This window comes from Gavia stellata, chromosome 5 (assembly GCF_030936135.1).
Source record: "Gavia stellata isolate bGavSte3 chromosome 5, bGavSte3.hap2, whole genome shotgun sequence".
In the NCBI taxonomy this organism is placed as follows: Eukaryota; Metazoa; Chordata; class Aves; order Gaviiformes; family Gaviidae; genus Gavia; species Gavia stellata.
This window is the reverse complement of record NC_082598.1, coordinates 49255923-49271053: the sequence shown is the minus strand read 5'-3', so window position 1 is coordinate 49271053 and position 15131 is coordinate 49255923. Positions and strand designations below refer to the sequence as shown.

Genomic DNA, 15131 nt, shown 5'->3' with positions numbered 1-15131 from the left:
TTAACATGATAACAGTATAAGTTTTTTTTTAAAAAAAAAAAAAAACAACAAAAAAACCACAAAACCCACACCACTTCTTAATGTAATATTTCTTATTTTATACATAATATAAAAATGAGATCTCAGTGTGGTATCTGCAGAGGTACTACTTAATGTGAATGTTTTGCTGTTTCTCTTTTGGATACAAAGATAACTCCTGGTTCCAGGTTCATATGCCTTTAATTATATAGACAGATGAATTCCAATTTTAATTGATAGAGTATGAACTGAGTGTAAACTCTTGATACAGGAAGGATTTCCTGTCTGTTTCAGAAGAAGTATCCGCAGAGGTCATGGACAATACTCGAAAGTTTTTATGTGAAACTGTATGAACCAGTAGAAGGACAGCATCGGTGGCTAGCATGTTACTTAGTACTGCAAGCCACTGCAGTGTCATCCTTCTTGTCCCCCTCCTTTGAATTGGTAGTGTTGCTCATTTGGGTCTTTGATCTGGGTCAGAGGACCAGCTGGAAAAGTAATTGCAGTCTTGCCTGCAGGAGGGAAAAGAGAGAGGACTAAACACTGCTGAAAGGGACAGTCCTACTGCTGTTGTCTCTGCCTGTATGCTCCTATTTCTTCCCTGTGCTAGCACTTGTGTTACTGTGTAGCTGGCAATGTTAGAGCAAAACCAGCTGAAAAAAGACTTTTTTGATTTCAGCAAGGTCTGTAGTGATTTGGCTGACTGCTTTGCACACCCATGGAGCTGTGCAAAGCAAAGGCGACAGATCTTTAGCGGTGTTTACAGAGCTTAGCTCATGAAAACTTGCCTTAAGTTCTCTTTCTTTTTTCTTCTCCTTCACATTGCTCACTTCCACTGTACCTCCTTTTCCAGAGGATTCTTCCCTTACCATTGCCCATTACCCTTACCCTTGTGAAGTCATTAATGTTAACATGAAATATCATTTGGCTTTGGAGTTTGTGTTCTAGACAGATGAAAGGAAACTGGGAGAATACAGCACTTCTGAGTCAGTTGTTGGCAGTGTGCAAGACTAAAAAGACCAAGTTCCAAATATGAACCTAGCGTGTTTTACAGCCATTACAACCAGAGATTGTACTCTTTTGTGAGAACTCCCATCTGCAGAATATGAAGATGCCATATGGATGACATAAATACAACAATTGGACTGGTTTGGCATCCATGCATTAGGAAAATCTTTGCAGCCTTGGTCAGAGCTTACACTGCTGTTAACAAAAAGACACGAACAAATATATATCCAAATGTGACTGAAATGTCTTGGAAATAATTTCACCCTTGTCCTTTTAAAATTTATGGCTGAGCTATGTTACAATTTTTATTTGCTATCCATTATAATGCTCTGCTCTTCAATTATTTACAGCCTATTAAACTGTGATAGATGTTGGGGCTTTTTGCAGTGCTCTTTTCCAGAATGTAAGAATAAAACTGAATAGCTAATTAATGCTGTGTGTCTTGTGAATTTAGTTAATTACTTTATTTAATGTAGTGTTGTGTCTGTTGGTATTAAAGCATTACCTGGACAACCACATGAGAGATGCTGGGTTAAAACCCTGCTGAATGACAATGTGAAGATTACATTAGAACTTACTTCTAAGTAACATTCAAGACTTCTGAATGCAGAAAAAATCACATTATAAAATAAGATTTAATATCATGTGTAGTAACAAAATTGCAAGCCGTGGTTTACTGATGGCAGAGAGATTTCATAAAAACTGTGAACTGAATATTGTGTTGAAATCATATCTGTTTAATCATAACCATACCCAAACAAAAATGAAAGAATTGTCACAGCTGTGTGTTTGTATTTTTTTTATGTAGTTGCTGATGAATGTTATGATTTTTAAATGATCTACAGTTTTGTTTTCTCTGCTTTTTGTTTATAGGAGGAGTTTGGCTACAATGCAGATACGCAGAAACTTCTAGCTAAAAATGGAGAAACTCTTCTCGGGGCTATTAACTTTTTTATTGCCAGTGTGAATACATTGGTGAATAAAACAATTGAGGATACATTATTGACTGTGAAACAGTATGAAAGTGCCAGGTAGCTATTCTATGTCTAGCTATTTTCATTACAAACTAATCTTCAGGAAACAGACTTCGTATCAGCTTAGTCCTTGTATTTGAGTGACTAACCTGTCAGATAAATACCTTATAACACAACTCTCATATAATTAGGATTTACAGTTAACTACCTCATTGCACATATCTTCAAATGTTTTGTAAATGTTCTGTTACAGACTTAATTTTACGTGTTAGCTCTAGAAGTAGTTATACCTATTTTTCCCTGCATACTAGATTAAGGTGGCTTTCTAAGCAGTGTGACAGTGCAAGATTAACCCTTTTATCCAGCTACATTGTAACAGGTAAAATAATCTCTTTGACTGAAAAACATTTAATCTTGTGCTTCTGTTGATGCACAATATGTGCAATTCACACTTCAGTTTTTATGCAGCAGTTGCAGGCTTGGTCAGAAAGGGGGGGGGGGGGGGGGGGGAAGAGATTTCTTAGTGAGTGAATAACATCTAGTAGTAGATAATGGGTTTCCTGCCCTTGAGAATGTTACTTTCAGATGTGGCATAGTACTCTGAAGCCAGGTTCCCTTCTGCTGCCAGGGTTTGGACTTGTGGTCTTTTCTGATGCTTGGTTCCATTCTGACTTTCTTTCACTTAATAGGATAAAGTGTGTTTCTTTTAATTTGCCCAAGGATGTAGTTTATACATACAATTTTTTGTGATTTTTTTTTTTTTAGGTCAAAAATTGCAAACTGCTTGAGTTTAGAAGTCCTCCTCTCCCCCCCCCCCCCCCCCCTTTTTAATTGTTCTGTTCTAATGCTTATTTATAAGCAAAATAGTAAGCTACTGTTTTGATATTTAGGTAAACTTTCAAAAGGGCTGAAAGGCAGAATTAATATGAATATAATGTATTGCTTTCTTTTTGACACTATTTAAAAAAAAATCGGTTCACACATTTTCCAGGTATCCCCTTGAAATTTATACAAAATACATCTGCTACGACTGCTCTTGCCAGTCATTTTCAATATATGGTTCTTGCCTCCTGAAATACCTTTGTTACTTTCCCTTTCTGTTCATGGCAAGTATTTTGCCTTTTCAATAAGGCAAATAAATTACAAAGGTTCTTCACTTACATAGCCAATCCATCATTTTACAATGTGAAAATAGGTCATGTTTATTTCTGTGCCTCTTTTTCGCTGTCTCCAGTTGCACTTCAATGTTCATCTGTTTCCCCTCTTCTGTCAACTCTCTAGTGGTTTGTTTCCTTTTTGGAATTAAGTCATAAACACTTTCAATAAAGCCTGAATCATAGTGGCAATGAGAATCAGGAAAAGTCCTGTGAATATTACTCCTTTTACCTCTGAAAAGGTTGTATTTTATTTTGGAGCCATTATACCAACTGAAAAGTTGCTTTTTATAACCAGTTTTTAATCCTGATTTGTTTCCAGTTTTAGAAATGTCTGTGAGAAAGCATATTTGAAAAGCCAGGAATAGGTTGGTTTGTTCCACTAAAATTGTCATCTATCACATGCTGATATGCTAGGTTCCATTATTTGAAAGCTACAAAGAAGTATGGAAGGAAGAGTGAGGCTTTGGGCAGGGCTGCCTATGACCTTGGAGTGATTTCTGGCTATTGTCTGTTGCTTCACCTGGTCAGGTGCTAGATGGCTGTGAACAAAGGAGCACATGCGGCATAAGAGGAGGAAGAAAAAAGTTAGAGGCTGTTACTACATTTGTTTCATCCACTTGCAATAATGTTTTACAATATAAAAATAGTTTATCTGGCAAGGATCCACTGTTCGGTAGACTTGTATGTAACACTGGAAAGCAGAAGATTAATTTAGTGATACAATCTTTAAACTGCTAACATTCCCTAGGTGCTTTTTCCACTTATAAATGCTATATGTTGATTAATAGAAAGCTTAACTTAAATAAACTTTTCTTGGAAAAAAAAAAATTACTTCAAAGTTTTTGAAGACAAAACTGAATATTTAAACTTCCTGCTGTGTTAAAAAATACTTTTAAGACATTTTGATTTTTTCCATTAAAATGAGAAAGAAGGTATGACTGGTTCATCTGTGTTCATGTAATAAAATGGTACAGTCTAATATGGAAGAATTTCAGGAGATTTATAACTTTTTAAATAAATCATGGTATAGGAAGATAGCTGTTCAATTAAAAAATTGTCAGGTATCTGCAAGCAAGAGCCTATACCATAACATCAATTTTGCTTTTGCTAGCAGTATCCAGGATAGATAATTTGGAGAGAACAAGAGTAAACTAGAAAATACTTTTCATCTGTCTGATCTAAAAGTGGGATATATACCTTTGGTGCAGAGTTAGCTTAAATACTTAGCTGGCTGTTAGTCTTAACCTTCTGTCTTTCTCTTCCCTTACCTTTCTCTTCAGTGGTGCTACTGATCCAGAGACTCTGACTTTCCTAGGGAAGTAAGATAGGCCCTCAGTAGAATATGAATAATGCATCATCTTTTTGCAGCCTGTTTTTTAGGGCAGACAAGTTCTCACAAAACTATTTGTGGAAGAACTATAAAACTGTTCCAGTAAATGTATACAGGGAAGCCTAGAGCATGCTGAAAGAGCCTTGGGACAGAGTTTGGTGGAAGTGACCCGTTGCTCAAACAACTGCTTAAAGGGAATGTCCTGCTCTTGGTGCTTCTCTTGCTCTCAGCACAAACTCTTCACTGAACTGATTCAACAGCAGAATAACCTGAAAAAAGATTTACCAGCTTTATCTGGGTTAATAAGCTGAGGTGTCCCAGGAGAGGCTCTGACCACTGAAGACAGTGCAAAACAGAGGATTGGGAGCATGTGGCTGAGACAGGAACAGAAGAGGGAGGGTACTTGTTGAAGCATCTTTATGCAATGTACTTAAGGGTGGTTTTGCTTGATGAATAGGAGGAGGGGGAAAAAAACTTGCCCGGGTTTTTTATTTTTTCCATACTTGACTCTTGTTCATCTTCTATTGTACTTGGCCCCATCTGTGAGTTCTGTTTTGAGACACTTTGCCTTTAGATTTTTTTTTTCCTCTTTCTTCTCAGGATTGAATATGATGCCTATCGAACAGACCTAGAAGAGCTGAATCTGGGCCCTCGTGATGCAAACACTCTGCCAAAGATTGAGCAATCACAGCAACTGTTTCAAGTGCATAAAGAGAAATACGACAAAATGCGTAATGATGTATCTATCAAATTGAAATTTTTGGAAGAAAATAAGGTAAGCTACAACTTGTGATGTTATGTTCAAGAGTTTTGTCCTATAAGTTCCTGCTTTGCTAGAAATACTTTAGTCCCTAATCAAGCTGCTCCAGCTACAAATGGCAAACATTATGGCAGTAAGTTTCTTGTTGATATGGGGGGTTTCAAGTTTGGAAAACCATTACTTTTCCAGTTTATTGCATTTAATGGTTAAATGAGTCATATAATTACTGATTTAAGATTCAAAGTAATACTTACGTTTGACAACACTGTCAGGGAGGATTTGCACAAAGAAAGTGAGAAAGCTGTGAAAAGGCTTCTTCAAAATTAAGTTTTCTTTAAACTAATAACTTGAACTGAGAAATACGACTTCCTATAATTAATGCCCTCATAGTTTCTTAATTCTAAACAGGGTTCTTGAAGTGTTGGTTTGAAGGGTTTTTTCCGTATGTGTTTATTCCAACCATACCATTTCATCTATACCCTCTTAATGATGGGATTCTTACCCCCTCTTATTCTGTCTCCCAGGCAAAAATAGAATTGCCATACAGAACACACTTCAAACTGTGCTTTCTTTGATAAACGAGTCCTTCTAAATTGCTTCTAATTAGATGTAAAAATGATGGTCTTTCTGATTTTTGTTCATATTCATAGTAAATGAAGTGGTTATATTCATCTGGGACTATATTTCCTATGTCTTCAGACAGAGGAAAATATGATCGAAAATTACATAAAAGATAGCAGTTTGTCAGTATGTCCATATCTAGTAGCAGATTAACATTTTCAGTATGCGCTAATTCATGTATTTTAAAGATCTGAAAGTAGGTAACAACTGCATGTCAGAGAATACAGGAGTGACCCCAAATGACAACAGTAGCAAGCCATGCTCCTTGCATGGAAAGAGGAAACTTTAAGCGAAAATCATGGGGACAAGCTAAACCAATTAAAACTGATTATTAATCTGAATTCTTGACTATATTATCACATATGCAGTTGCATCAGCTACTTAGAATAAAGATGGAAGACAGGAAGAAACGTGAACTCTCAACAGATGAGAAGAAAAAAAGTGGAGAAAATCAACAAACCTTTTGGTTTCCAAAACATTAGATGCTAAAAATGTAGCTCCTGAGCACTGTTACTTCATATAGGCATCTGCATTAGGCCCAGGGGTCTGGAATCACATAGCCATTAAGAGTTGATGAACCAGATCATCAGATGATTAAACACTGGTATTGCCCTGACTTTCATTTGTTGTTCTTGCTGAACTTGTAGCCCATTAACTTTCAAATTGAAAAAGTCCACACTGAAATTTACTCTTTTGAACAAGCTGAAGTCTAATCTAAATGCTGATTCTTATGTTTAAATTAGAAAATGCTCATAAGAACTGAGTTTTAAAACTATGCTAGGTTGAAAATGGGTATGCTGAATGTGTCCTTTTTTCTTTTTTGTCCTTTGTTTTCATCTTCTAGTAAGTTGTTTGCTACTAATATAATATACTTCTGTTGAAATTGTTTGATCCTTCCAGCTCACATCTGTACAGGACTTCTGATGCTTAAGTTCAAATTGGTTGCAAATAACACTTACCCTGCTTCCTCTTGGTTTGCATTAACCATATCACAGAGTGATCAATTTATGTTTATACAGATAGGAAAGCTTCGGAGTGAAAGCATTTTATTTCCATCTTGTACAAAAAAGTTTCCATATTTTTTTTTTAAATTAAATTAGATCATTTAGGGAACACTAATGAAGTTGTCTTCCTAGTGACAGTCTTGAATTAGATCAAGCATCCTGTTAGCAGTCACAGCCTATAAATTTTGCTTCTGAAAGAGATTGTTTTTTCCTTCCTGCCTTTTCTTTTAGATTAATACAGAGGGGACTTTCACATGCTTAAGCCTTTTTATCACTGGCTGACATTTCTCAGTTTTGACACTAGAGATGTCAAAATATTTACTAAAGAGTGTATATAATTTTGTTCCCAAATAAGCCATAGAAAGGACTTCCTTTACAGTCAAATATTGGCTTAAATATAATTATCTACTCAGAGCTTTACTCAGGTAAGCTTTACTTTGGTGTTTTCTATTTATTGTATAGGATTCTCCATAGTAAACAATATGTAATCTTAATCCTAATCCTAAATTTTCATTTCAGGAGCACTTTTTCCCAGCTTGCTTCTGTCTCTGATAGTTTTTGTTCTTCTGTTGCCCAGAATGCTTCCCGGGGTGTAGTGGGAGGCAGTGGTTATCTGGGAGATGAAGTTCTTACCAATCTGACATCTTTATTCCTTTTTCTGGTGTCAAACATTTTTTTTTTTTGTTAATGTCAATGGAGGGAAACTCCTGTTAGACCTCATACTTGTCCTGCAGCTAGTATTAAGAAATTGTAATGCACAACTGATTTGCCAGACAACTGTATAACCATTATAAACGTTGCTTTTAATTTTTAGCTGCATACAAAGTGTATGTGACTGCTCTTAAGTCAATTACTTCTTATATTTTAAAGGACTATTAACTCAATAAGTATAGGATCAGTAAGTGTAGGAACTAGATTTTAATTTCAGTTAGATTTAATAATCTCAGATGTTCTACTTTTTCCAAAGGTACATAATAACAATTGCTATGATCCATCATATTTTAAACATCTATAAATACAGCACGTGCCTAACATGAAGGAGAAGAAAGAAGGGAGGAAGAGCACAATGGGTACAGCTGTATGAGTGTGTCTGTAACATAGCTGCGTCAGCTGTGGGAGTAGTGCACTGTTTAGGAGATGACTTAAACTGAAGACCGTATATGATGTTGAACTCCCAAGTGGAAGGGTGATTCTGATATTGTTAAGCTGTTACAGTAGTCCCGGGGAGGGAATTATACTGGTTATATTGATACTATATTCTTAGTAACAGGAACTTGCTATTTCATGTGTCTATCCGCAGGACCATGTTGGTGCCCATTTAATAGAGTGGGAGATCAAAATAAACGAAGGTCAGGTGGACAAAATACTGGTTTTACTTAGTCTCTCACAAAGGGCCTTTTTGTAGCCTGTTTTAGAAAGCCTGTGTTGTTGCAGGCTTGTTGTGTACAAGGCAAATGAGGGTTAGTATTATATCAAGGCATGGCCTTGCCAGGCTCATGTTATGATATACTAGAACATGCAAATCTCTAATCATCAACTTTATTAATAATGTATTGTCATGGGGCTGAATCCTGATGTGAATTAATATTTGTTCTGAGTCTAATTGGAGAAGCCTTTTTAGGTAAGAAAATGGTACGGTAGCCGTATCATTTTTCTGTTGCAGATTGTAAACCTTTGGGCTTCAAGTCTTGCATATGTTGATACAGGATGTAGTACAGTGTAGTCTCAAGCTTAGTTGTTATTATCACTTCTGTATTGAAAACAGAATTGTGTAATAAAACCTTGCCATAGCAAAGCAATTAAGCAATTTAGGGTTTAATTTTCGATTAGATAAATCAGTTCATGATTATCTCCCAATAAATATGTTTTTACAGTCTGACCAATATTGAACATTTTAAAAAAATAAATTGTATATTTTTTGCCTGGCAAATTAATGACAAAACAGAATCATAGATGTTTTTCTGTAAATGTACCTCCACTAGATGCACTCAGTTATGTTCCCACTCAAAAGTTTTGTCCCATATTAGGTTAAGCGTGACATATGAGGAGAGCAGGGAAAACCAGGAAGTGATTCAGGCTGTCCCTGCAAGGAACGATAAAGCCAGTTTAACTGGCTGGTGGGCTCTGGTTGGTCTGTGTTGCTGCAAATGTTACCAAACAGCCATAATGTAGCTGGCCCTACGTTTAGGGGAAAAAAGGCATCACGTGCAGTCTCTTTGTGCCTGTTCTCCTGGGTTCATATGTTAATATTTCAGTTAAAAGCCCCCAAAAGTTCAGAGAACTGAATTACAGTAAAGCTGGGATTGCAAGTTTCTGTCTGTAAAACCAAGATATACAAGATTTCTAATCACTTCCATTATAGCATTTGATCTTGAAGTTAGAACTGATTTTTTTTTTTTATGTTGCTGCAAAGTTGTATTGGTGCTATCCCCAGCTGGCAGAGTTCTGTAGAAGTTTGTGGCATTGGGTAATGAGTATAAGAGTAGCTGCAATCAAAATCTGTAGCTTACAGATAGTTAATTTTTTTTTTTAAGTAAGGATGGTGGCCTGTTCTTAGCTTAAGGTTTCTGCCGCTGAAAAATTTTTGAAAAGGCGTCTTTTTGAGAAAGGAAAAACTGTTATTCATGTATGCACTTGAGAAATGTCAAATCTTTCTGTGTAGAGAGAAACTGAATGCACTACTGTGAGTTGTACTTCAGGAGTTTGATGTTTAAATGCTTGCTTCTACAAATGAAAGCAATATGGAATCTAATGGAAACCCAGATGATGGAACGGTTTAGACCAAATAACTTCAAATAAACATAGCTAGGGGAAAGGATTATGATAGTTGTTAGGAGGTATAAACGGACAGAAAGATTAGAATAGGGGTAGTCTTTTTGGTCATTGAGATGGCTGAAACAGTCTGAATGAGTAGGATGTAAAGAAATCTGTACTTACTGTGCCACGGAAAATATGACATTCAGGGGGAGGTGGGGGAAGAGGACCATATTTAAGAAGAAATGAAATGTTAAGAGCATCCAGAGGAAATGTGAAAACTGAAATCCAACCTACAGTATCTTCTGTATATGAAACTTAGGTCTTCTGTTTAGGGCAGGCCCATTTTTTTTATGCTTATCCACAAAGTTCAGTTTTGTTTTGAGACTTAAGTTTGCCAAGTCTATTATGGAGTGCTTGCTCTGCTCATAATTAGGAACAAATAGGTGTATGTAATTAACAAGGAACAATGATTTTAAATTATGTCCAACTGTAAAATGTGATGGCTTTTTGACAGGCATGCTAGTCATACACTGGAACCTGTATTTTAGCAGCATACCTTTAACAGTCTTCAGTCGAAAGGCAAATCTTCAAATGCTTCTTTACTGGAATAGGTGCTACAGCTTAGTGCTCAAGAGTTGGCCTTTAGTGCTGTAGTCTGACAGTCACTTCAAGGCTTTGCTGCAAAAAAAGAAGTGGTCCCTTCATCCTCTATTCCCCTTCCCCTACGTTGCCTTCTCTGTTGTGCTTACAAAAGTGTTTTTGCAGCTGTGCAGAGAATCAGATTGGGGAACTGATCCAGCTTAAAGCAAATATGTTGTTGTCTGGTTAGTTTTAATCTAGATTTGTTCCCTGATCCAACTGACTACATAACTGCATGAATGTTTTGCCAACAGAGGGCTAAGGTGAAACATAGTGTGGAAGTAGGAATCAATGGCTGGATACGGGAGTGGGCAAGGCTGAGATTCTTTCATGGGAAAACTGGTTAGGTTTGAACTTGGCTTTAAGTGAATACTTGCCATCCAGTTCTTAGCTGTGATTGCAGGTGTTTTTGCAGGGGAAGTCAGGTGATTTCAGATGTTCCAGCTTCTTCTCTTTTCTCTTAGCTGATTGCGGCTTCATAGTAGAGCTTCTTTGTACAGTGTCAGACAGTTTAAGTGGTCTTTTTCTGGAAATTTAATCTTAAAGTTACCTGAATGAAGCTATGGATAGGAAGATCCTACTATCACTTTTGGGATTCATTTAAGCAATCAACTTCTGAAGGAGGAGAGCAGAAGTTGTAACATCTTGAACCTCTGCACCAGTTTGATAATGATCATGAAATTTACACCACAATGAGGTAGCTCTGGCTTGGGGATAGAACTTCATACAATGAGGTAGCTCTGGTAGTTCAAAAAACCCCTCCAAAACAAAACATTTTTTTCAGTCCAAATCATCTGCCTCTACATTGTCAATTCCTGCCTCTGTGTGTGTGTGCACGCATACTTAAGCCTAGGCCTGACTGAATTTATAAAATTATCAGAAGACTTCAGGGTAGTTCACAAAAGCTTTGTGTTAAAAACTACCCTAACACAGTACCAAATTTGCTCTCAAACTGATGAACTTGGGCTGGGAGCGTGGATTAATTACCCTTGCTTTATTTGAGTTCCTGTAAACAGTATGAATAAAACTCTTGTAGCATTTCAATAATGTGCTAGAACTAGCTTGGACTGTGTGAAACCTTGCATGTCAATGATGAAAGAATCTGCTCAAGAAAAGAAACTGTACTTGCTAAATTTTTTGCTCTCAACTTTTAAAAGCAAACTCTTGATGTTGTTGTGACATTGTTCACTTGCATGACAGTATTTTTGGGATGAAAATACAGATTTTTATAGATAACAAAAATACATGTATTTATATGCTTCTATTCCCACACAAACTGAAAAAGGCCATCTTTTGTGACTCTGAAAAGCTGAACTGTAAGTTTGTTGGAGAAGTGTAGTTAGCTATATTCTACATCTCTTAAATATTAAAATGTCTGTACCTCATGAATTTGAAGTCTTCTGTTGTAGATGAAAAAACATTGTCCCAAGATATGGTGTGCACTGCAGACTCCTTTCTAACCATGATGTAAGAGCCTGCCATTTTACACTGTTAATGAGGCAAAAAGCCTATTATTTCACATGCACTAAGTTTAAATTAGCCTGAATTATTAGGGGAGAAAACACAGGAATACCAGTTTTCAAATTGTCTGAGCAACTTAGACCAAAATTTGGGTCACCAAAGAGAGGTTATCGCTTAAGCATGACACTAAGATCTGTACAGTCATCAGTTTATGGGCAAAACTTAATTAATGAAATGAGACTATTCAGTAAAAAAAATAGATTGTTGTTTACTCATAAAAACAATTTCAACTTTTAGTGCTGAAACTTTTATATACCCCGTGTGCACGCGTGCACACATGCTCAGCCCTTTTTTCTCAAAGTATTTATTTTAGAAGTATATTTCTGTGTAATAGTGTAAATGTTGGAGTCTTCTAGTGTAATAGCATGTCTAATACATGTTGCCTTTTTAAAATTTGAGATCCTTTCTTAAATTAAGGCAATAAAGTATCTCTGTATTGAGTTGCATGCATTTCAGAAAAGCACGTTAGCCAAATAACCTGTTAAAACAGGCATGGCCAACTGGTAGGCATAGGCCAAACCTGGCCCAAGGACAGTTTTGCTTCTTAGCATGACAGGAGTAGACTTTCCCATGTGGATTGTGCTGACAGACAGGGCAGTGATCCAAAATTTGAGTAGAGTAAGCTAAATCTGCTGCCTACCACATTTTCCCTTTGGGTTCAGTCAGCCACCCTGTTCCTCTGTTCTTCTCTATGTTGGCTAAATGCTATTGGGCTCAGGGTCTTGTAGGCTGAAAACAGGCACAGGGCCACCACCTTAGGGAAGACTAAGGTTGTGCTGGGCTGAGTGTACACTCAAGAACAGGTTTTGGCTGCAGGAGAAACTGGACAGATACCCTTTGCATCTACTGTTCATCATTCACAACTTCAGGTTTATTGATGTGCTAGGATGAAAATGTAACATTTGTTTAACTTTATCAATGCTATAGCTTGTCATCATAGGCTAGACTGGAAGAGAAAAACAGTGATGCCTTCCAGCTGCTCTTGTGCTCTTCTCCCCAAGTTTTGATTACTGCTATGACCTGTGTGTTTCACGACTATTTCGCACAAATGTTATAGTCAAGATATTGACCAAGTGCTGTAAATAACCCTGTGTTACAGGAGATGGGCAAGAAATATTGCTGGGGAAAGAACATCAGTTTCATCTGACTTAGGTGTATGTGAGCTGGAAAACAGCAACTCTCTGCAAGGGGGGCAAAAAATGAACTGTGTACTTAAACAATGCATTTGTCATGTACTGTCTTAGGGAATTCCATTTGGCCTGCAGGTAGGTATCTTAAACAGAGGTTTGGCATCTAATTTCAAGGAATCAAGTACTTGTAATCAAGTGTTCGATATTTGATAACATTAAGCTGTTTAGTCAATTGCTTTTGGTCCATGCATACTGAGTTGGTATTGACTGTTAAGCATACTTTACGAAAACTCTAAATCACTTTAAAGGATTTTGTGTTTGTATTTTTAAACTTTTATTAAATAAAACTGTATGAAGTCTGAGCATCTCAAATACGCCTATTTTTTTTTATAACTGACCTGTGATGTTAACATCTGCCTCCCCCTCTTAACCTATCTCTATCCTTGCCTGCAGGTTAAGGTATTGCACAATCAGCTTGTTCTGTTCCACAATGCCATTGCGGCATACTTTGCTGGGAATCAAAAGCAGCTTGAACAGACACTTAAACAGTTCCACATCAAATTGAAAACTCCTGGAGCAGATGCCCCATCCTGGCTTGAAGAACAGTAATCGGATCAGAGAAGAGGACCCAATGTTAACCTAAAATCTTTAAATGTGATAATAATTAAGGGTTGGGGTTGAAGGACTGTTGTAGTGATACTTGCACAGACAGCTTTAATTTTTTTTCCCCTTTTATAATACTGTAAAACTGAATTTGGTGGGAAAGTGGGTGACTTTAAGGTAACCAAACATAATTTCTGTCATTTCAAATACAGAGCACTCATTTTGTATGTGAAGGTTGGTGGTTATTTCTGTAACTCTGGGGGCGGGCGGGGGGGGAGAAAACTATTATAGATTTGCACTGACAAATGATGTTCGTGATTTCTGGTCATTTTGATGGCTAGTCAAAATATTTCCAAATGGAGGTTTACATGATTTGTACCAACATCTGGTATTTTATAGATGAATATAGAGAACATCTTTAGTAATTTTCATATTACTTTTAAAAAGGAGAGAGTTAAAAGACTATTTTGCAGATTAATAATATAAGGCTTATATGCAATATCTGCATATAAGGCAACAGTAGCAGATGGCTCATTGACTAGTGGAATTGCAGCAAATGCCTTTTTAAAAGATGTACCTTTCCATCATAGAGTAAAAAAAAAAAAAAAAAGAAAAACACTAAAGCAAGAATCGCTGTCAAACTGAGGCTTCTAAGCACACATTTTTGCTTTGCACCAAGTGGTTTGCTGAGTGAGGCCAACCATGCAATGTACTAATTTCATTTAAAATTTTACTTTCGCTATGAAACAAATACCGTACTAGCCTTAAATCACAGGTATGTGCCTTTTTATAAAATAATGTTTTCCACCAGTGTACATAATCCAAGAACCCTTTCACATAACGGTTTGTCAGTTCCCAACAAGGGGAAGGAGACGGTGTAAATGCTGTTCCCTTTTACACTTAGAGCAAGTTAAAGCTTTAGTTAACCTTCATGGACAGGTATGATTTTGAGAGAGGAAATCAGGCCAGTATGGTTCTTCTATTTAATTGAAAAGCATACTTTGGTAATGGGAGTAACATGGAGGACACTTTTTTTAATTTCTTCATCAATCGTGTAGTCCTTAAGTGTAAAATTCTATGTCAAATTTATCATAGACATTTTAAATTCAATATATTGGAGTCCTCATTTGCACATGTTACGTTGCTTTGTGTTCTATTAAGTAAAATTAAATACTTCAAATATGTTATTTCCAACTGTGGATTGTATGATTTATGTACTGTATGTTCAAATGCCTTTCAGCTGACATTCTTAAAGTTTTCAGTGCTTAACACAATTGTAATGTAATTGTAAATCAAACTTTTTAATCATTCCTCATTAAATTCTTGGCCCGACAGAGCCTTCTTTATGTTTTTGTTCTGTCAGAATCTCTTGTAATAGTTCATTTACGTTCCCCAGAATGTATATCCTATGTGAATTTTGTATTCATATTAAAGGTGTTTGCAGTCAAACTTTCTTGACTTGTGATGGTTAAGAGTAGAACCCAGCTTCTGCAGTGAAAGGTTAGTCCTGTTTTTCTGAGTTGCCACCCCTGCCCAAGAATTTCTGGTAATGCAGTACTAAATGGTAACACTGATGCTGTTTTATTCCAGGATGATTTAATACTGTACA

The 15131-nt window shown here is 36.6% G+C and overlaps 1 protein-coding gene across 1 annotated transcript in view; it reads left to right on the top strand.

Annotated features, from left to right (window-relative positions):
* Nucleotides 1-13759, top strand: part of ARFIP1 (ADP ribosylation factor interacting protein 1) — a 39098-nt gene extending 25339 nt beyond the window's left edge. Inside the window, exons 7-9 of the mRNA XM_009813489.2 lie at nucleotides 1900-2057; nucleotides 5088-5262; nucleotides 13373-13759. Of these exons, the coding sequence (XP_009811791.2) occupies nucleotides 1900-2057; nucleotides 5088-5262; nucleotides 13373-13528 (489 nt within the window). The 3' untranslated portion in view covers nucleotides 13529-13759. The remainder of the gene's footprint in view (nucleotides 1-1899; nucleotides 2058-5087; nucleotides 5263-13372) is intronic.
* The last annotated feature ends 1372 nt before the right edge of the window (nucleotides 13760-15131 follow it).